At 35.7% G+C, this 22,032-nt stretch overlaps 1 protein-coding gene and 2 long non-coding RNA genes across 8 annotated transcripts in view; 1 reads left to right on the top strand and 2 right to left on the bottom strand.

Moving 5' to 3' along the window:
* Positions 1-3,544: 3,544 nt before the first annotated feature.
* Positions 3,545-5,873, bottom strand: LOC148127405 (uncharacterized). The gene is made up of 3 exons (XR_015742346.1): positions 5,850-5,873; positions 4,396-4,471; positions 3,545-3,645 (listed from the first exon to the last, which is right to left on the bottom strand). It is a non-coding gene; the product is annotated as an uncharacterized LOC148127405 (long non-coding RNA).
* A 2,845-nt stretch (positions 5,874-8,718) lies between these two features.
* Positions 8,719-19,135, top strand: LOC148127404 (uncharacterized). 3 transcript variants are annotated; one of them, XR_015742345.1, is made up of 3 exons: positions 8,719-9,116; positions 16,718-16,881; positions 17,994-19,135. It is a non-coding gene; the product is annotated as an uncharacterized LOC148127404 (long non-coding RNA). The 3 variants fall into 3 exon arrangements; XR_015742343.1 differs by having other exon boundaries at positions 8,719-9,120; XR_015742344.1 differs by having other exon boundaries at positions 8,719-9,120; positions 17,990-19,135.
* The window catches only part of ADAMTS6 (ADAM metallopeptidase with thrombospondin type 1 motif 6), a 144,811-nt gene continuing 138,837 nt past the window's right edge, over positions 16,059-22,032 (bottom strand). For all 4 annotated transcript variants that reach the window (XM_026717231.2, XM_087927233.1, XM_087927234.1 and 1 more), the window contains 3 exons: positions 21,829-22,005; positions 20,674-20,830; positions 16,059-19,041 (listed from right to left, as the gene is read on the bottom strand). In XM_026717231.2, coding sequence (XP_026573016.2) covers positions 18,932-19,041; positions 20,674-20,830; positions 21,829-22,005 — 444 coding nt within the window. In that variant the 3' untranslated portion in view covers positions 16,059-18,931. The remainder of the gene's footprint in view (positions 19,042-20,673; positions 20,831-21,828; positions 22,006-22,032) is intronic.

Below are 22,032 nucleotides of genomic sequence, written 5' to 3'. Positions count from 1 at the left end.
TGGATTCCTTTTTTTCAGTGTATAAAATTATAATGGACAAGAAACATTCTATAAAATAAAAAAATAGCTAAACATCAGTGGTTAGCTTACCTAGATGTGCTAGAATTTTTCAAGGAGATTGTAAAATGAAATCAAGAGAAGATTTGATAACAGAAGGATATCCTTGTCAATGGTTTTCTTCAATACAATTAATAGAAAAGTTTGAAATGAATAAAAGTCTTATGGTTTTGGACAAAGGAAGAAATAGAATTATGTACTAAAATGACCATGTTATTGCTAAGAAGTACACACTTTTACTGAAATCCGAGACAGAAGAACAAGTGAAAGAATGTATGATAAAATGGACTAAAAATTTTGGCCATAATATACAAGTGGACTAATGGGAAAATAAGGGAAATGTGAACAACTTGAAGGGACAATTTATCATGTTTGCTGGACATGTAAAAAAAGCCAGAACATTTTGGATAGAAGTCCATGCACTAATTCAGAAGATTTTAAAGGTTAAAGTATAACTGAAACCAGAGACTTTCCTCTTGAGACTAATGGACAGACAACTAGAAAAAAGTTACAGAATTTTGTTTTTATATATGATAACTGCAGCAACAATATTATATGCTCAAAAGTGGACTGTCTGGACACTATCTACAACAGAGAAATGGTTGGTGAAGATGATGGAACTTGCAGAGATGGCAAAATTAACCTCTTTAATTAGAGAAAAAACAATATCTACATTTATGGTCAACTAGAAACCCCTTATACACTATTTGCATGAAACAAAAAAATGCACTGAAGATTTATGGTTTTGATGATATAAAAAAATAGAGAATAGAAACAGTGAGGATTTTTTATATTCAGATTTAGAAATAGTTTTGTAAATGTAGTTATGTATGCTGCAAAAAAAATTGGAAGCTTCTATTTTTTTTCTTTTTGATTCTTTCTGCACTTCTTCCTTCCTTCTTTTTTCTTTCTTTCTTTTTCTCCTTCCTACTGCACTTTCTTAATTTTTGTTAGACTGATGTGTTCTCTAAAACTTTAAAATTATTATTATTTAAATATATAATGTATCACTTTTTGGTCTGCAAAAATCAAAGAGCAATGTAATGAAATATAGGCAAATATTGGAAAAACAGCTTATGTAAACCACATATGCAACAGTTGATTTGATCTTGCTGTAGCTTCTTGAAACTCACTCTTAATGTGCTGATTGTAATCAGGAAGTCAAGATTTAACTTGTGTGGCCAAATGTGATGAATATACCCTAAGGTTATGGTTCCACAGGTGATTATTTGCTCATGGAACAACTGTCTCCTTGTCTACTATTGGTTGTTAAAAATATAACTACAGGATTAAGCAAACACTGGTTACTAAAAGGAAGAATTAAGGAGTATCCCTCTGGGGAAGACAGGTCAAACTTCTAAGAGCAAACTATTTCTCTTTGTTAGATTTTACTCCTTGAAGCTTCATCTGCTAAGTAGCCACATTTAGATTCATTCAATACTGCTCCATTGAAGTCAGAGAGAGGGACTCTACCATCTTATAAGTCTCTTGTCATAAAAAGCCTTCCCAGCTTGTTTCTTCACTAGTTATCCTGAGAATTGTAGTTCACAACACATCTGGAGGTGCCAGATTGAGTAAGGCAACATGGGACAGAATCAGGCATTGGCAACAATGAACAAATATGGGCAGCATCCTATTGCCTTATGAGCAACCTAATGTTTGCCAATAGTAAGTAAGTGTAATAGTAGGTATTACAGAGAGTCTATTTTGTGTTGTAGTTAATGACAGATAACTAGAACAGACAGATAACTTTAGCAAGACAGCTAACTGGGTTACTTTTCCCTATCTGCCTAAGAAAATGGTTGCAAATGAGATCTGAAAATATTGCCAAGAAAATTGCAAGCATCTGTCCATGTTTGGAGTCAAGATTGATTTGGAGGCAGAGAGGGGGGAAGGGAGGGGGGGAAGAAGAGAGGAGAGTGGAGAGAAGAGGAGGAGGAGAAGAGGAAGAGGAAGAGGAAGAAGGAAGATGGAAGGAGAAGAAAGAAGTAGTATTACACCAAGCACCACTATGGATCTACTTTGCTCTGGTCTGTGGGTTTGCGAATATGTTATAGCTGCATATAAGCTTTTGGTCTTGTACATTTATGCATAAATAAGTAGTTTATTCAACCAAATGTTCTTGCACAACACACTCAGCACAGGTTAATTTAAGGCTCCACATGTCATACAAACTTAGCCTTTAACTTTGGTGTTAAAATAAAATAGGACAATGTGCTTTGTGCTCAAGACATAACCAATTGATCTATTTCCCACCAGAAAGAAGAAATATTCCCTCAGGTCATAGAACTGCTGAGAGTATTTTAACATCAATACTCACTTAAGCACTTCAGGTCCCATTGTCCTGTTCCAGAGTTGCCAATAGCAAGGGAAGCTGTAGCCCAAACATGTAGTGTGTCAAGGTAATCTATCTCTCTGGGGTATTTTGCTCTTTTGTTCTTTTGCTCTGATATAATCACCTTCTTATATAGTAAGCTAGTGCAGAAAATCTTGTGTCCTTCCTGCTTATTGTATATGACTTGGGAGAAGCAGCTATGATTTTCTATTAAATATAGGAACATACATTAAGATTGCAGAAAATGTATCAACTATAGATAATGTTTGGGAATAATTATTATCCCGAGTTATCTTTCTTTCCAACACATTTGGGCTAAGAATCTTTGTAATCTTTAGCAATTTCGACTCCACTCTCATCTTCGCTCAGATGCGCTAATCAGAGCCTTGAGATTGTACACATACTTTTAGCCTCTATTATTTTCCTTGGAAATTATCCACACTCATATCATGTCCAAAAAAATGTTTAAATGGCTGTTACATGCCCCTTGGTGATGTTCCTCTCCTTTCTTCCCTTATTATGACTTATTATGACTATCACTAAGTGTGGCATCTTATGATTCTTGATGAATATATTTTATTTTTTCTTTATGTACACTGAGAGCATAAGACAAATTTCTTGTGTGTCCAATCACATTTGGCCAATAAAGAATTCTATTCTACTAATTAAAGGTTTTTTTTTCCCTTCAGGTGTTTTTTCATGCTAATTTTCTTTTCAGCTGAAGGGCAAAGATTCAAAGATTCACCCTTGCTCTTCTACCACCGTATTTGGCCATGTAATATTTCCTTTAAAAGAAGAAAAAACTTCAAGTCAAACAGAAAACCATCGTCGAAATAGCTCATGCTGCAGTTGCAGTTTCTTCTTGCTGGGTGATAACACATCTTGAAACAGGATATTTATAATTTGTTAAGTTTTGCATTTATCCTCCCAATCCTAAAGTATAATGGCTATCAGCTAAGAAAACAGTGAAGTAACTTGAAGCATCATGGAGAGATAAAGAAATAATTGGAAACAGGAAGGAACTTCATCTTCCAAACATCCTGATACAATTCTACTTTGCCAAACAGCTTCCTGGAATCCAGGAATTCACAGGGGAGCCTAATTCAAGCACTCTTTGGATTCTGCTGTTTTTCCCAAATTTTCCTGCAAAGCTTACCTTAGATTTCTACACAGATATTCTGCCTGGTATACTAACATTAAGGAAATGCTGTTGTTGGATGCAGCCAGTTAATGTGGACAAAACGTGTCTCTGCCTAGTGGGAAGGAGATACAGAGGTACAAATGAAGTTTTCCCTTATTTATTTTGTTTCTGCAATTTACAGCGCACCAAGTCTCTTGACATCTGAAGAGAGATAAAGCCTTGATTTTTATCTTCACCACATCAACTGCTCTGTTAGGTTGAGCTGAGAGACAGGAAAGAGTCAGTGGCCTAAAGGCATCCAACAAACTCCGTAGTTGGGTGGAAAGTTGAAGCCAGGTCAACCCAACTAGTTTTTTTCTCCCCCGGCTAAACATATATATGGTTTTTCCCCCAAAAATATCATGGATTAATCATATATTCATGCTTTTAATTGTTGAGGTTTTTTTAATATTGCAATTTTATATTAATATATCAGTTATTATAAGGAAATCAAGTAGGTCATGTTTTAATTTTTTCCTTTAAGTGTAAGAAGTAAATAACACTTAATTGGGAATGAGACCCAGTTTGTTCATTAGGTTGTAGAACTACGCTCCTGTTTGAAAATGGAACTTCCCAGTACCATTTTTAGGGCTATAACCTAACTGCATGTAAAAATTACATCAGGCAATGAAAACACATTAGACACGTGCTATTGGACTGGGATATTTTTAATTCATTTTCTTTCCATTTAGAAATGTTTGTCCCTCCTTCCATGCTTCCAGGAGCCCAATGTTGCACGAACCGCTTAGATTTGTTTCAGGAAATAGGGATTGCATTTAAGCTTCCCTGCCCCTCTGTCACTTTCCTATAGTCATAACTTTACCTGCATAGCTGCACCCAGATGGGCTGCTTAGGAATTCTTCCAGGACATTGACAACTCCTTTCTATTATTCCCCATTCTGTAAATGAGGTGACAGTAAGATAGGCAGTGAATAAATGTAAGAAATGAAATATTTTTATAAGTCCTATTCAATCATATCAAAAACAAATGGTAAAACATTGGATTGTGATAATTTGGAGGGAAACATGCAAAATAAATATTTGTAGAACTGCTTTGATAGGCAACCATAGTTCAGACATTCATCTTGAGCTCATGCTTTGGTTCATATATGATAGAAATCTTCTTTGAGGGTTTCCTCCCTGAAAGCCTCAAATGACCTCCCCATCGATTGGAATAAAAAAAATCAACAACAGTTCTTTTCTTTTTAATTTGGGGCCTGGGTCAGCTAATGTTAAGAGGTGCAATAGCACTTTAGAGAAGTAGTTGCAGAAGTTGTGGAAAAAATGCATAATTGATAAGGTAGTCTGAGAAGGCTATGTTCTTTGGCTGATAAATTCACTACTATTTAGCACAGAGAGGGCCATCATATATATGTTTACAGCATTGTACTATGCAGTACATTGCTGCAAAAGTGTCCTTCCTTCTTATAAAAAATTTAGAAACTAAATCCTTTATTTTAGTTAGTGTAGGGGATTGGATATTTTTTCAAAAAAATTTGCTTCACATCAGAGGTTAGAGGTAATTTATTAGGGTACATTTAAAAAGTTGACTAACTGAAGCACTGTCTGAAATATAAATGTCTCCAATTTTGCAAACATATTAATTTAAAACAATACATTATTAAAAATTCTGCACAAAATTATGATATATGCATGATTTAAAAATATTTCCATCTGTTATTTCAAGGGAATTGCAAAAGTTGCTTGATAGGAAGCAAAATTGTATGGTTTAGAGTCCTAATCACAAAAAGCATAAAACAATAATGCATTTGTAAAAAAACCTGATGGTATGAACTGAAACTGAAGAAAAGAAAGAAAAAAAGGAAAGAAGGAAGGGAGGGAGGGAGGAGAAAGAAGAGAGGAAAGAAGAGGAGACGAGAGGAGAGGAGAGGAGAGAAGAGAAGAGAAGAGGCTTCGTAAAGCCCTCGGTTGACTCCTTTTCACTCACAGACTTTTTCAAAGAAGGAAGAAGATATTCCAGTATGATGAAAATGAAATTTATTCCAGAATAAACATGTTTGAAAAAAAATCCCTCTTCAAGAGGCATGTCTGTAACAGCAGTTCTCAATTCCAAGTGACACTGTAGTGATTTTCACTCCTAACGGGGAAACAATATTTCTAAAATGTCTTGAGCTTGGAATAAATTTAATTGTCAGCATCTGGATTTCCCCTCTTTGTCTGTTAGTGGTTATATCTTATATTTGCGGTTTGTTTTCCAATTATGGAAAAGTTTCAAGTATGTATCAAATTGGCTAGAAAGAGGAAAAACACCATTACAAGGATCGAGAATGTTTCTGAAGCTTTGGAATCTGTTGACTTTGGTTTGGAATGCAGTGGACTCCTGTAATAGCATAAGTGGCAGACTCACTCAGTATCTCTGAAGTCAACCCACTTTGGCCTGGATTACTACGTAGTCTGAGCTGAAGGCAGAACTAGTTCTCAGAGAATGTTGCCCTTGGTTTTCTGTGCAATATGTATGAATACAGGATGGTAATTCGGGGGGGGGGAGGGATTGTGAGTGTGAAAGAGCTGAAGTCAGGTGTGGATGTGGTACAAATGATTGGGTTGCTCAAAAAAACTGAAAGAAGCATTTGTAAGTGTAATAAGTACATGTAACAATATTTCAATCACTATGCAGTGCTAAATAGACTAAGCAACAGCTCCCACAGAAATACAGGGATAGAATCCATTTTGTTCCCTTTTCATTCATTTCAGTCAAGAGAAAGTATATCAATGTTGTAACTTCTGCCAGATTTTCCCACTGAGTTTCCAGACCTTAGAATAGCATTGTATATGGCACACATCATTAACCCCGCTAAACCAACCTATCACCCTCAAAATAATACCAAATTGTCAGTTTTGAAATAAATTTCAGGTGAAAGCTGCATGGTGTCTTAAATGTTTTCCTAACTAGGAAGAAGCAAAACAGAGTGGAAAAAGAAAAGAAAAAAAGGCAAGTCTGCTTCTTGTGCACATTTTAGATTTTTTTAAGTGACTTCCTTCTCCTTCCCTCCTTTCCACTCCATGTATTCCTTGTGGAATTCATACTGTCTGAACAGAGTTGGAAAAAGGCACTCGGCTTTATTTGCAGAGAATGAAGACGTCAGTAGATCTATAGTCTATTAGACTGACCCCTAATTAGAGCAAGAAAGTGGTGATGCTGGTTAAATGACACTGTGTGTTTATCGGTTTATTAAATTATGCAGTGTGTTACTATTCTACACCACTAATCCTTGCAGACCAAGTGGTGTTTCTTCTTGGACTGAAATTGCAGCAATGGCACAAAATGTTTATGCTGACATAGAATCATAGATGTCCAGGGTGAGAAGTGATGTTGGAATCCACATGTCATCAAGAAAAAAAATCTGTGCAACCTTTGCTTAAACCCTCTCCCACCTTGTATCTTTAGGAAGCAAGGTATTTTAGATTTGTGACTAATAGTATTATTTGTAACATCCCATTATTAGAAATAGCATTATTTAAAACAGGTATTTATTCAGCCAACTGAAGCAGTTTTCAGACTTAAATGAAATTTTTAAGAGTGCCAGAATCTGTACTGAAGAGATATTCTTCTATCTTTGTTGAGGTTTCTCATCTTCCAGAATCCTTGACCATGCTGAGCATCTCCAAAATCCAAAGAGACAATCTTTCATATAGATGTTCACCCTTTACATTTGGAGGACTGCAACATCTATAAACTAGAATTTCCCCTCCCCCTCCAAAAAAACACTTATTTTCCAAATAAAACAAAAATTATTTAACATCTGAACTATGACATTAGACTGGCCAATCAATTCCATCTTGTACATACTATTTCACATTGTATTAAGTTGATTCATTCAAGGACTAAGTTATGTTCTGAATACGTATTGTGCTTCTCTTTGTCAGCTAGTCTGAGCAATGTTTTCATGATGTGGCTTGGTGACTATAAAACCCTTGTTTTATAGGGCTCCTTGTTTTCAAATGTAATACTCTGTGCTTTTTATTTATTTATTTAATTTTATTTATTTAGTTTGTCAAGCATGTATAAGAAAACAAGCATAAGTATGGCCATAACATACAAACTTATAAGTATAAACAGGTATAAGTATATACATAATAAATGAGTACGAATAAATGGGAACAGTAGGACAGGGACGGTAGGCATGCTGGCGTGCTTATACAGCATTTTCTAATTAAAAAGTGCCAGCTTTTAAAAGCAAAATACGATGCTTGAGGACACGTCTCTTACGTGTTATTTTTCAGGTTGTTATATATGTTGTATGTGAGAGCTAAAGGAAAAATCCTAGAGAGGTAGAAAAAAGCCTCCAATAATTTGCAATGAGTAAAGGAAGTATGAGAGTGTAAGCGTTTGAGGCTGATCCTTGGTCAGTAAAACCTGGCTGTGCCTGACTTAACTTACAGTATTTTAAACTGGTAGAAAGGTACTAACATTTGTGCTGATATGATTGGGGGGGAAATGGAATGACATCTGTTTTTATGCTTCTTTCTGAAGATACTGTTTTCTTCTGACATATGATTTTTCGAAACAATTTTAGAAAAGTAAAGGAGAAAAATGAAATAGCTTCTAGAGAGTTGAGATCTCTAGTAGTTTATATGGCAGCTTGAGATTAAAAAGCAGCATATGCAGGAAAGCATTTCAAGAACCAGGCACACATTTAAATATACTGGAAAAAAGCTTCTTTCAGAGAGGACATCAGAAAGAGAAGAAATGTATTCCCTTTCACTTTTATGCATCATTTTGCCGTCAATATTTCTCTTTCCACACAAGAGTCCAAATACTAGCCCACCATAAAGGTTTATTTCTCTCAACTGCACAGCAGTGTGATTCTTGAAATACACCATACTGTAAGAAGTGTGTATATACCCCATACCGTCATTCCTTCATTGTAAGAGTGAGCCACTAAAGCCATACCTAGCCAAAATAAGCCTCAACTATATGAACATGCTTTATGCCTGCAATGCAGTTAAAAAAGAGGCAGGACATTAATCATGCAGTCCCAGTGGTGGGATTCAATTTTTTTTACTACCGGTTCTATGGGCATGGTGTGGCTTGGTGGGCGTGGCTTGGTGGGCGTGGCAGCAGAAGGATACTGCAGCAGAAAGATACTGCAAAATCTCCATTCCCTCCCCACTCCTGGAGGAAGGTTACTGCAAAACCCCATTCCCTTCCCCACCCCACTAACCTGCTTTCCAGCTCCATTCTCCTGTGCAGGGCAACAAAAGAAGACCCAGCCGATCAGCTGGGACTCGGAAAGCAGAGAATAGATGGGGGCGGGGCCAGTCAGAGGTGGTATTTGCCAGTTCTCCGAACTACTTAAAATTTCCACCACCGGTTCTCCAAAACTGGTCAGAACCTGCTGAATACCACCTCTTTGCAGTCCCATATACCATCTCGAGTTATTTGACACTCTCCTGGGATCATCTCAGCTTCATGACCTTGCTATATTCCTTTACTAGAATCCCCGACAATATTGTCTTCAAGTGATTGCTTAGATTATTTGGGCAGCCAAGAAGTGAGATTGACAGCCCTAAACTGATTAGGTTGGTAAGTCTTTGATTTGTTTTATCCCATTTCCTTCTAAACTTCTCCACAGCTGCTTCCTTTAATTCATTGGTAAAACCATCCAGGATATCACCCAGAAATAAGATCCAGGGCTAATCCCATGGTTATCTAAGAAATTGGAGTCAGCAATCCTCTTTCCAGAATGAGGTCTGGGTTGCTAGAGATAAGCCTAGAGATAAACTCAGAAGTAAACATACTGTAGTTTTAGCTCATAGGGGTATCAAATAGGTCAGAAAGAAATGTAAGTTACTCAAGAGATATTCTAAAATGGGGTGTCCAACCGTGGCAACTTTTAAGGCTTGTGGACTTCCACTCCCAGAGTTCTTCAGCCAGCTTTATCTTAAAGTTGTCAAGATTGGAGACCCCTGTTCTAAAACACCCGTAGTACAAAGGAATCAGAGATTTCTCACTTTGATTGGATTTCTCAGGACATTTCTAGAATAGGCCAAGTTTCCATCTGCCCTAACAAGTTAAAGGCTAGGTCGCATTTAATGCAAACTGGGTATTAAATGGGAGTCGTGTTGTGGTCCCAGTAATTCCTGATCTTTTCACATTTGAATGAATGTGAGAACAACTCCCTGCATGATTATGATGGTCATAATAAAGCAGGGTCCCAGCTCTCGTTGATAGTAGATTCTTATATATAGAAGGACACAGAATAGGTCAGAGGGAGCACATAATACATTTGAAGATTGGCTGAGACTACTGGGAGTTGCAGACCCTCAAATTGGGGGAAAGCTGCTCTAAATTACATTTCTTTCTTTTTTCTTTTTCAGGGGGCAGGGGAACCTGAGGTATTTTGAAATCTTTGGCTACAGCCATTAGTCAGTTTCCAAAGCAGTAGCAAAGAATTATAGACAATGCCTTTGGTAAAGCAATGTTTCTCAACCTTGGCAGCTTTAAGAAGTGTTAACTTCAACACCCAGAATTCCCCACCATTTAGTTAGCTGGGGAATTCTGGGGATTGGAGTCCACTTAAAGTTGGGAAGGATGAGAGACCCTGTTTTAAAGGGTTCCAGAAGATTCTGTTGGAGTGTTTGCTGATCAGTTGTGTCTCAGCTAATGATGTTGGGAGGAAATGATAGATAACGAGGCCCACACAAAGTTTTCCTAAGGTTATTTGTATGTTTGTTTTAGCACTGTATGTACATATAAGGAATTGTTAAACTTGCAGTGTTTTCCCAATTTGGCCATAACATAAGTCACCTATTACTGACCACATCCAGCCAAAGAATAAACAAACATTTTACTGCCGATAAACTCCTTTCCTTTAGCTTTTGAGTCTGTGAGACCAGGAGTTCATTTGGATCATGTATACAAACTGGGTAACTGCATTCCTGACTCTGTTCGGTGCCATGATGCTTGCTAATTTCCAAAACAGCACTGTAAACAATGACAATTACTGTCCAGACATTTTCAAACACAGCAGGGTACTGGCTCAGAAAGTGATGGAAACCCTGAAATAATATATAAATATTTTGAAATATACTGTAAATCAAATATGTGCACTGCAAAATAGGAGTGGAATATTTAGTCAGCCAAAATACTTTAATTAGGAGACCTTTTCAGTGCTTATTCACCAGAGAATTAATCAAGCTGTATACCATTTATTACTGAAATGATAAAATATGCTTCAAGTGTTTACAGTAGTTATATAACATATGTTCACAAATAGCAAATAGTTCACAAATTTCATTTTATAGAACTTGGATTCTAGTCCCCTGATAATTCCTGTTGCTCATCTTTGGACTTATTCCATTTTGGCTGGATACTTTTAAAATCATGTTGTCCAGAACTGCAGATATAACTTGACCAAAGTACAATAAAGTAGAACTATTACTTCTTTCAATTTGAAAACAATTAACTTATGTCATTCATAAGCCCATGCTTAACTAACTTGCTAAATGTACAAACATGCCATATTTTATACATTTATCATTTGTAACAGGGCAAAGTAACCTGGCTACCCAAATGTCATTTCTTTTATTCATCAGTTTTACAGAAAAATGCTTACAAGCATGATTGGTAGCAGCTGAAGTGCTGAAGAGGGCACAATTAGTTCAAAATTAAAAGCACATTTGCTGAAGGAGCTGGTACCTGTTGTAAGGACATTTGCACACCATGTTTCGTTCCAAAATCATTTCACTTAACTCCCTTGACACAGAAGAGGAAGGATTTTTTTTTAAAAAGAGCAACCAACCTTTCTGATGCTTTGTATGCCTTACCCAACAGAAATGGGAAATAGAATTCTTCTCAATTTCATGCACACAAAATCCAGCCAGCATTCTCCCTAAGATACCAGGAGAAGTCAAGCAAGAATGCTTGCCAGTGAGGAATGAGAACATCACAAGCTTGGCAGTGTTTCACTACTGCAAAAGAAAAAGTGTTTTTGTGTTTTTTTTGGCAATTTGGTTTACACCTCAATTCAACTGGAAATGAATGGACTCAACTGCCAAATTCATCTAACACTATTATATTACAGCGGAGCTGTATTTCAACAGGTATTGAGTCCTGGGATCACATGAAATCAGCTGATCAGCTACATTATTTTTATAAGTAGTGAGAAAAATTCTGCTTTTCCATTTCTTATCATGTATCCAATTGAGCAGTGGAGTGATAAGACTCTTCGATTAGCATAATGGTGCATTGCATCAATTTATAAAATGCTTGAATATCAGCTTTATTCATATAGTACAGTAGCTAGTTAACAGGTAGGATGTGTACCAAATACTGAAGCCAGATACAGCAAGTCTTTATAATCACAAATAGAGTTATTGGCTTTGGGTCAAAAACAACCATCAGAAAGTAGACAGAAATTCATCTCATAGCTCACTGGTAGCACTACTTCCAAAATCCCATCCCTGGAATCTCTAGTTAAAATGATAACTTAAATTCATAAATCCAGATTAAAGTGGGTTTTGAAGTATTTGATGAATAATCTCGTTCTTATGGTTCCTAGTAACATTAAGGCAGTTCTCTTCTAATTCACCATCCTATTATAGAATTAATATGAACCTTTATCTTTCTAGCTTCCCCTCCTCCTCCTCCCAGGATGGCTTAGAATTTCAAAAATATCACATCACATTTTAGGAATCCCTGCTAATAGAGATAGGTGCTTAGATAAATATCTAATCTGATTGCTGGATTTATGGCTGGATTTAATGGAAGTGAATGCATACAAGGATTTCATTCACTACAGTCAATCTGAATAATGATTTTTCAAAACACATTTGTCTTCATAACATGACAGCTGCATGAAACTGCTGCTGCGGGACACACAAGTTTGCTTTAAAACGTTTTCACATCAAGGGCCTTGAACATTTTTGTATATAAATACTAATAAGTTCTTTCTACTTCATAAATGGAAAAAATATAGCAAAAGTAAAATAATCCAGGCCTTCTGGTTTAAGGCTGTTTTTCCTAACATGGTATTTGCCAAAGATGATGTGGCTCTAATTCTCAACAGTTTTGTTGTCTGTGAATTCTAGTTATAGTTTTAATGAATCTAAAGAGCACCATATTAGAGAAGTTGTGGCTAAAAACAAATAGCTTTGAGACATCGATCATTATAATTAAAATGTTTGGAAAGATAAAAGCAATGCCATGTCTGTATAGATATATATTTCACCATCTACTTTACTTTATAGTCCAGATATATAGCTAGACAGTTTTACAGCCATAGAGAAAATACAGATAGTCCAATTAAGATCTATTTTGCTTACTCACTATTTGAAAGTATCACTTTGATTTGGAATGCTCAACTTCACATATCAATGTTACAATTATTACTGGTACTAAGGAAGCGCAATAGAAAAATAAAGTAAATTACAAGAGTGCCCCCAATACCAACAAAACTGGTAACCAAATGCCACATGTTGATAGGATAGTTTGAAAGAGATCAGCTTTGTTCAAGGAAGCTATTCTCTAAAGTAGAGATGACCAAAAACAAAAGCAACCAAACAAGAACATTGTATCTCTTCTAAAAAAATTATACAAAAGAATTTAAATATGCCATGCAAGTCTGAATGTAGATGTACATTTCGCAAATGTACATATAAAAATATTGACTGTTTCTCTCTCCTTTTTTCCTGTTTAAAAATACTTGTTGATTAAAGATTATTATTTTATATTAGCTTTTGTGTCACAGCCAACTAAAAATGGGAAACCAAGCTTATTAAAAAAAAATCTGCCCACTGTATATTGTGTAATTCGGGCCAACTTTACACAGAATAAGTTTGAGTCACGATTTACTATAGAGAAGTTTAAAAATGTAAATGTGTTGTAATTACAACTGATCTTCATGTGTTATATTGGTGCTTATTTCTTATTTGTCTTCAACCCATTTTCACTTATATGTGGGATCCTTGGTGCTCTCTGAGCTTAATTGTTTTCTTGCAGATGTTCCATTACACAAACTAGATATATATCATCAGCACTGAAGTTGTTACCTAGTTTGGGTAATGAAATGTCTGCAAGCAACCAACCAAGCCCAAATATAAAAGCCCTCCTTTTATATTTTGTTTTAAAATAACAATCTGATCTGCAGATGAATAGTCTGTAGTTACTGTCAGAAGTCACTCCAGTGAATTTTAGCAGTAAGAGAGGGGGATTGTTGTGACAGTATTGACCTAGATTTAACACTTCACCAACCTATTCAGAGATGACCTCTACATAAAGATTTGCCACTCATTTTGGACTTGGTACAATATCATTGCCCTGCTACCATCATTGGCCTCCAAAGATCTTCCTAACTAAATTGGAGCTTCCAACCAATAAAGATGACACATCTCCTGATTTAAACATTTGTTAAAGAAGAATCAAGAATTTTCTATTAGAAGATGTCAAAGAAACATAAGAACATCTTAAAATATCTGTAGTAGTGCCCCTGCCTTCTGGAATAAGGTCCTCCCTAAGATCTGTATGGATCCCACCTTGATGGATAGTTACTCAAATCTTTGGGTAGAAGGGATGACATTCCACTGTTTGCAATATTTTTTGTTTTGCTTTGTTGTTTGGATTGCCATTTTGTACTTATTTATACTTATTCCAGTTATTGTTCAAAATTTTGTTGTTTTTATGTTACTCTCATTGTTGTGAGACATCCAGCAATGTGTGGAGTTGGGTGACATCCAAGCTGAATAAATAAATAATAAAATATAATTCTAGGAAGGGAAAAACATTATGAAGAATAAACTGGTTATATGGTTTTGCAATTTGTTTTTAAAACTACCAATTTAAATAATTTGTTAAATAATATAGGCAAATTCTATGCAGGTTTACTCAGACTAATGTCCCAATTGTAGGAGATGACCAGGCTGAGCTTGAGGGAGGGGACAAATCAGTGGTAGTATTCAAATAAAATTGCCACCGGTTTGCTGGGTGTGGCTTGGTGGGCGCTTTGCGCATGTGCACACACTTTGTGTGCACATGCACACCAAATGTGCACTTTGCACAGGTGCAGAAGCATTTGCGCAGGCACAGAGGCGTTCTAACTCATCTCCTGCAAGCCTGCACGATGCTGGTTGCTGCAGCAGCTGCCACGCGGCGCTATTCTGCACTGCGCAAAGCAGCTGCACTTTGAATTCTGGCCATAAAAGTGAATATGGGAATCCAGGCAGGCAGGTGGGTCAAACACAGAGCAGTGGAAAGAACCAGTTCTGTCTCTGCTGCTCATCCCCGCTACCAGGTCTCCAGAACTGGGCAGAACCGGTCGAATACCACCACTGGGTCAAATGCATCATCAGTCATGAGTTCCAGGGCACCTGCCAAGAGATCTAAGTCCAGCACACCTTGAATTCCTTTCTATTCTTAACTCCAACTAATTTCTCTTGACTGCTAATAATTCAGATTAATATCAAGCACTAAGGAAATTAGGAGATCCAGTAGTTCAAATAAGTAGTTCAGATCTTTATAAAAAGCTTAAGCTTACAATAAATCTTTATATACATTTGAACTGCCTGGTCTCCTGATTTACCTGGTGCTTGACACCAATGTTATCAGTATGCATTCAGATCCTATCTTAGCAAAGAAAACTTTAAAAATCAAACTGGTAAGGTTAAAAATGTCAGGGGTTGTATCTGTAATCTAATAACTACAGTAATAGAAATAGAATTGAGGAAGCAATAGAATCAGGCAAGATAAGATTTTCAACACAATGCTTCAGTATTTTTGCTTTGTGTAATATTCACTAATAATAGGAAGCACCAGCAGTCAACAGAAAATAAATGGAAAAAGAAACAAAATGAAACTTATTTTAGTAAAGTGAAAGTTAGAAATTAATATGCTCTTCAACTATTTCAATCTGTATTTAGTGAAAAGATAAGACAACTTTAGAAATAATAATATCTCTACGCCAACATTACAGGCATCTCATGGGTGGAAGTAGGGGAATGTTCAATCACCCAAATTTCTTCTCCACAGTACCATCTGTCTCCGATCCCATCATTCTCCTGACAGTTTAATTACCATTTACACCAATGTTTCTCAACCTTAACCAAATTGCTGTGGAATTCTAGGAGCTGAAGTCCACACATCTTAAAAGTTATTGAGGCTAAGGAATGCTGGTTTAGACTGCTAAATAACTAACCAAACAAACCAACAAACAAAATCTCCTGAAAGCAATGTGATCAGAGTCCAGAAAATGTTTCTAATATGAATTAACTATAGTCTACATGGGAGTCTTTTTGAAATAGATTGGAAGGAGCAATAGTTGGTAGTTTAGTTTACTGCATTGCATTTCCATATCACACCCAAAGACAATCATAGCCAAGTACTGAGACAGCATAGAAACATTACTTGATGTATCTTTAACCAAAAAGTAAATATACTTTCAGAAGTGCTTTCAACAATGTAAATATTTGTGCTTGCAAAATTCTTGCACAGACATGTCAGTGAACAGATTGTTACCATAAGGCTCATTCTTAAAAGTTGCATTTTTTATTTTACTAAATTATCTGTGTTAAAAACAAATCTGTGCCTGGTGTGGATTTTACTGCATTAAGTATTACAAGTAGCAGAATGCATGACATGTAAGAACATGTGTTAGACAACACAGAAATAAATTAGCATATAATTTACAAAAGCAAAAACAATTATAACAATGTAACAGTGTACCACATAATACTGAATATAAAACAAGAAGCAAATAATCACAATAAAATAATTCATTTTCATTCTGAATTGTTAAGGAAAATTTTGTTATCCATAGCATCAATGAACCCTTCTAAAAAAAACCCTGGATGTATACTTTGACTGAATTGTACTGAGTCAGATAGTTTTAACTGGTGGCATTGCTCAATGGAAAAACCAACAGCACATTGTGTTTAATATCTGCCCCAGAACTGTTAGTCTTCCCATCTTGATGCAGCCTATACGAACATCATATTCTCATTATTTATGAATATAATACTTGGTCTATTTCATCATAATTACATAAATGGCTGTTGTGTAGTAGCCACAATGGCCTGTGCTGTCAGAACAAATGATTTTTTATTCAGAATTTTACTGGGATGAGACATTATATATATATATATTGGTCCATTCATAATTCAAATACATTCTGTGTTTTTTTTCCTTTTAGCAATGCAAGTCAAAATTGCTCCAAGGAAAGAGTTTCTTAAATTCCAACTCATTGCTCTTTTTACACTTCAAAGTAAACATTGGACTCCCTGGTCATCTAGCACCAATGAAAGAGCAAAATATGCTTGCAAAAGCAGTCTTTGCAAAGGCAATGTCCTAAATGAGGTAAGAATAAATTCCACCATTTCTTGCTAGTTGAAAAGTCACATTAAGTAATAAATATATTGATGTTTCAGAGGAACCAGAGGATGTTATATTGTGGTATCTTACCTGGAAAATGTCCTCATGACAGCTATCTCTTCTATTATACCTTTGCATAATCAAGGCATATTGGCACCAATATATTTTCTTAATGAACAAATATACAAAGTAATTTACCCACTTATTATGTTGCTCTCATGCCTACATATTAACTCCTAAATGTATATAGTTTTCCTTCCTCAGTATTCATTCCACTAACAGTTGTGTGCATTGCAACTGAGCAGTAAATGGCTCCGGGTAAGGCATGATGCCAAAAAGAAATTCTGCTCACGTGTATGTGGAGATGACTGTCAAGAGGTAGCAACTGACAGGAGCTTGGTGGTTATGGTCTACAGAAAACCCTACAGAAGGATTGTCAAGATTTCTGCATAGCACAATTCTCTCCCCCCTCGCTCTCTTTCTCTTTCTCTATTTCCTGTTAATTCACATTAGTTAAGCATCATTCAACACATTTGGCTTACTGCAGTTCATTAAATATATTGACACATTTAGATACCATAACATGTTAAAAAACTTGTCTCATTAAGAATATTATTTTATAAAAGTGCCATTTAACTTCTAGTATTAATACAAGGTGGTGTTGGTGTTCACATCATCATCTCAATTGCACTACAACAAAGGAGGCAAACTGGTCACAAAAGCACATTCATCAAGGACCTGCTGCAAACTGCAAGTGTTCAAGTACAATATAATAATATAAACAAGTACCCACTTTCCTTATCTCTTTGTTGTGTCACTGACAAAGAAGGGAATAGGAGTGGGGGAAGTATGGCCTTCAGGCTTAGCTCACAATGGATTTTGGAATCTGTTTAATCCAAGGAGCTTGGCTTCACATTTAAGTACATTTCAGAATATTATTAGACTGATATAGTGAATATAAGAGTTATGGCACTCCAACTTAAAATATTTTATCAGTTATGTGTTTTTGGGTTGTTTATTTTGTAACTGTCCAAAAGTGAAAAAACTCATATTTTCTATTCTTTGTATTTTCTCGTTCTATTGTTTCATTGAGGAAGAAAATGAACACCCAGAAGAGTTTCAGCATGATTATTAGAAGAGACTATTCTCCGCTATGCAGCCAGTTCATCATTGATAATTACACAGTAATTAGTTGCTACAGAGATGCCTTTCTGTAACTGAAGGGAGAAATGGTGAATTTGAGAAGATTTGTTTTAAGCATTCTCTACATAAGTACTGAAATAGTAGTAAATATGTTCTTCACAATTGGAGTATGAATACATTCCCTTTAGTAAAAATCCTGATTTATTTGTAAAATGGCAAAATGGCTATAAACCTGCAGCACATATTTATTGTTTGATGCAATTAGGTAATAAATACCTGATGCATTTTTCATAGCTTTATATATGGCTCACTGCAATCCTCTGGAAATATGGATTATCCTTTAAAGAATTAGATGAAACAAAGGAAAATACGTTCGTTTTACTTTGGATTTATAATTGCTTCTAAAATAATATTCCCAAGCCCACTTCTTTACCATAAGTTGTGGTGCTATATAGTAAGATAAAATAATTATTAATTATAAGCTATGATAGGGTTTTTAAAATTCTTCTTTACTTCTATAGATGACCAAATCATAAGAACAATATTAAATACAAATGGATTCAGTGTCACTGCTAGGTCCATAATAACAATTATTTTAATGGTCCAAGGAGGTAAACGGGATTTAGCTGAAAGTACACATATGTTCGCTATGTACTGGGTATAGTTTTCCGTTTTGGCATTGCCTCCTTATACTGTGTCCAGCACTTTGGATGAATAAATCCCACTTCACGGAAGTTAAAATAACTTTGCAATTCTGTCAGCTGGAGCTGACCAGTGGTTATATTTTCCACAGGGTGATGAATGTAGACTATCTGACTGGTTGCACTGTGCAGAAATCTTAGATGGACACATTTGCACAATGAAGCAACAAGGCACTTTCAGTTTCTGTGGGTCAATGTCCTTGGCAGGTCTTGCAGCACATCTGTCTGAAGTACGCTCGACTGCAGAATTTGAACTTCAGCACCAGTGGGCAATAAGCCACTTTGTTCACATCTTTGCATTCTATTTGAGATACACAATGATTATATTGTTACATAAATTTAAAAGATGCACATTGAAAAACAAATATCATTGAATAAAATGCTTCTTATACTTATTCTACTAAGCTTACGGTCTACAAAATAATGTCAACATTCAGAAAGGGGTTTGGTCAAAAGTTTATTTTCTTCAAAATCCATTCCAAAATGAATATTTCCACATGGCTTATGGTCACAATCTTTGAATCAGATTGAAACAAAGCTTAAATATATATACAACTGCATTTGCTGAAACTCATATTTTGTAAACTGGCTCCATTCAGACTTTTTTGCTTTTTTCCCTACTGAGACTGCAAGGTCTTCTGTGCAAGGCCCAGCCTCTTGCGTATGTTTCTTTGTAGCACTTTATATACTCTTATACTATTAAATAAGTAAATAAATAAATCTCGAACTAGATTTAAAGAATAGGTAGTCATCACTAAAGAAGCTTTGGATTCATGCCACCAGAGAGAACCTGCCATTCAAAAGAAGAAAACATCCTATTTTCAATTCGGTACATCAAAGCACACCAGAAATATCTTGTTGGATCTCAGCCAAAATATATCAAGCCCATTTTTATAGTTCTGTCATAACAAGACATAGAATGAAGGGCAGGTGCATGAAAAATGAGCCAGCATACTGAGAAAGGAGACAATAAGCTAAAGGTAGGATATAGCTAAGGGTGGGTAAATAATTTGAATCTGATTGCAAATATATTCTTCAGTCTTGGTTAAAACCAATACAGAAAAAAGAAGCTGAGGGAAGACACTGTTCTGGCTAGCAGGTGGACTGAAATGTCTTCTATTTAATTATGACCCACAGTTATCCTGAAGCAGATGGAAGAACATTTGTAGAACATATTGTTATACTGGAAAGAATGTTTCTAACAAAGTCCACACATTCTTATTCCCTTTCTGATCAAAGTGATTTTCAATTGACTTCTGTGAAATAATTAAATCTGAAAAACCAATTTTCAGCTACTAAAATATTTTAAAAGACAAAGCAACCAAAAAATTAACTTCTGTACAAAGACCAATAAAAGAACAGCAAAGCTATCTTGATTTTATGAATGCCTGTTTTAGAAATTTATAATATTTTAAAGTATTAGATATACTACACAAAATACACACCGGTAACATCTCACTTTGAAAAACAAAAGTAATGTCTGATTATTTAAAGCACTGTCTGCTCCCTAGGGCTAAGAGACAGTGATTGGCCCAAGCACTAGAATTCATAGTCTTTCAGTTTCTCATCTGGCCCTTAACCACTGATATTAAAATGCTGTAATTTTCCAGTTAAATGTTTAACAAGAGTTATAACGGATATTAAATGTGATGAGTTGTCATTGTTAGATAACCAGATATTTTGTTTATATTCATTTATGAGCTAAACTTGCCAAAGATGAAACTGATAATTTCCTCTGTTTCAAAATAGCCTATCATTTAAACTTAAATTTAAAAAAAATCTTTAAAAGAAATTAAGTCAACTGGAGCATGGATTCCAATGGGAATCAAAGAAAATTCTAGGGCACCAACCATGCTAGGTAATAAAATTCATTCTGAATATTATGATTTATATTAATATTTTAAAATGATAACATTAGCAAAAACAACTTTACCTTCTGCATTAGAGACAGGGGTACTGTCACATTTGCTCTCACACTGCTGCATTGATGGAGGCCGAAGAGTATCAGGGCAATCACTGGAGCCTTGTCCAGTATATGAGAGACATTGCACAGTTCTCATCTGTTGTCCAAGACCACACTGTGCAGAACACTATGTCAGAAAAAAAACGAAAAGGAGGGAGGGGGAACAAATGTCAAAATAACTTTAAAAAAGCAGTAAGATCCTAAACTTACTTACAATGCTTGTGGAAACACTATATAGGACAGTGGTAGAAGTCTGATTAGAGCTACATTGCACAATGTAATTCAGCCAGTGTAAAGGTAGTTCTTAGTTAACAACACAATTGGGATTGACATTTCTGTTGCAAACGATGCTGTCATAAAGCATAATATTGCATAACTGCACTCACTTCCAACACTTCTGGCTGCCATCATTAAGAGAATTCCATGCTTTTCTTAAGCAAGGACATCGCATAGCTACCATTTGCAACCAAAGCTAGCTATGGTGGGCAAACACAACTGTTCTTATTAAAAAGGGTAATGACTGGAAATAAGGAAATGGAACCTCCTGCATTACTGGTTGATAAGAGAAGTATCCATTTAACAGGCAGAGTTGTTTTTTGAATTTTTTTTTACTATATACTGGCTAATAGCTGTCACTGAAAACAGAGTCATGCAATTTTGCTACTTTATTTTGTTGACATAAGAGAGGCAAATGAGATGGGAAATGTGCTGTTTGTTAGTAGATACATCATAGACACAATTTAATGGATTTTTGAAAAATGTTCTTTCCATTGCAAACAAAAATGATCTATTGTACCAACTATTGTACTATGGGTGCAAGCAACAGTTATATACTTATTTCACATGGTGACCATTTGGAAGCCTCAAAGAATATCCTTTGAATATGGCAATGTGAAATAAAAGGAGGCTTTTCTTCTTAAATCTATTCCTGAGGTCTGTGAAGTCATACCCAAGTTTTTTCACCTAAAGTCATTTGAGGGAACCATTATAGAAGCCGATGAACATATATATCAGTGTAAATTTATTCGTAAGTGTTGTATGTTAGTTATTGTTGCAGAAGACTCACAGATCTAGTCCTTGAACTTCAGTACCACTTTAGACATTCAAGAAGCCTGCCTACATTACCTGTCCCCAGTCTCCTGTGACCCATCGTGGTGGAGGACACCTGCCCAAGCTACAGCGCATGCGGACAGGAGGCTTGTTTTCTTCTTGGCAATGTGCAACTGGAAATGTTCTTGAAAGATCGCTGCTTTTGCAGAGAACAATACGATGCTTAAAACCAGGTCCACATTTTGGAGTACACTATAAGCCAAACACACACATGATTTT

This window comes from Pseudonaja textilis, chromosome 2, assembly GCF_049901715.1.
Source record: "Pseudonaja textilis isolate UNSWEBS1 chromosome 2, rPseTex1.2, whole genome shotgun sequence".
Taxonomy (NCBI): domain Eukaryota; kingdom Metazoa; phylum Chordata; class Lepidosauria; order Squamata; family Elapidae; genus Pseudonaja; species Pseudonaja textilis.
Note: the sequence above shows the minus strand (reverse complement) of the source record. Positions and strands in the feature narration are given on the sequence as shown.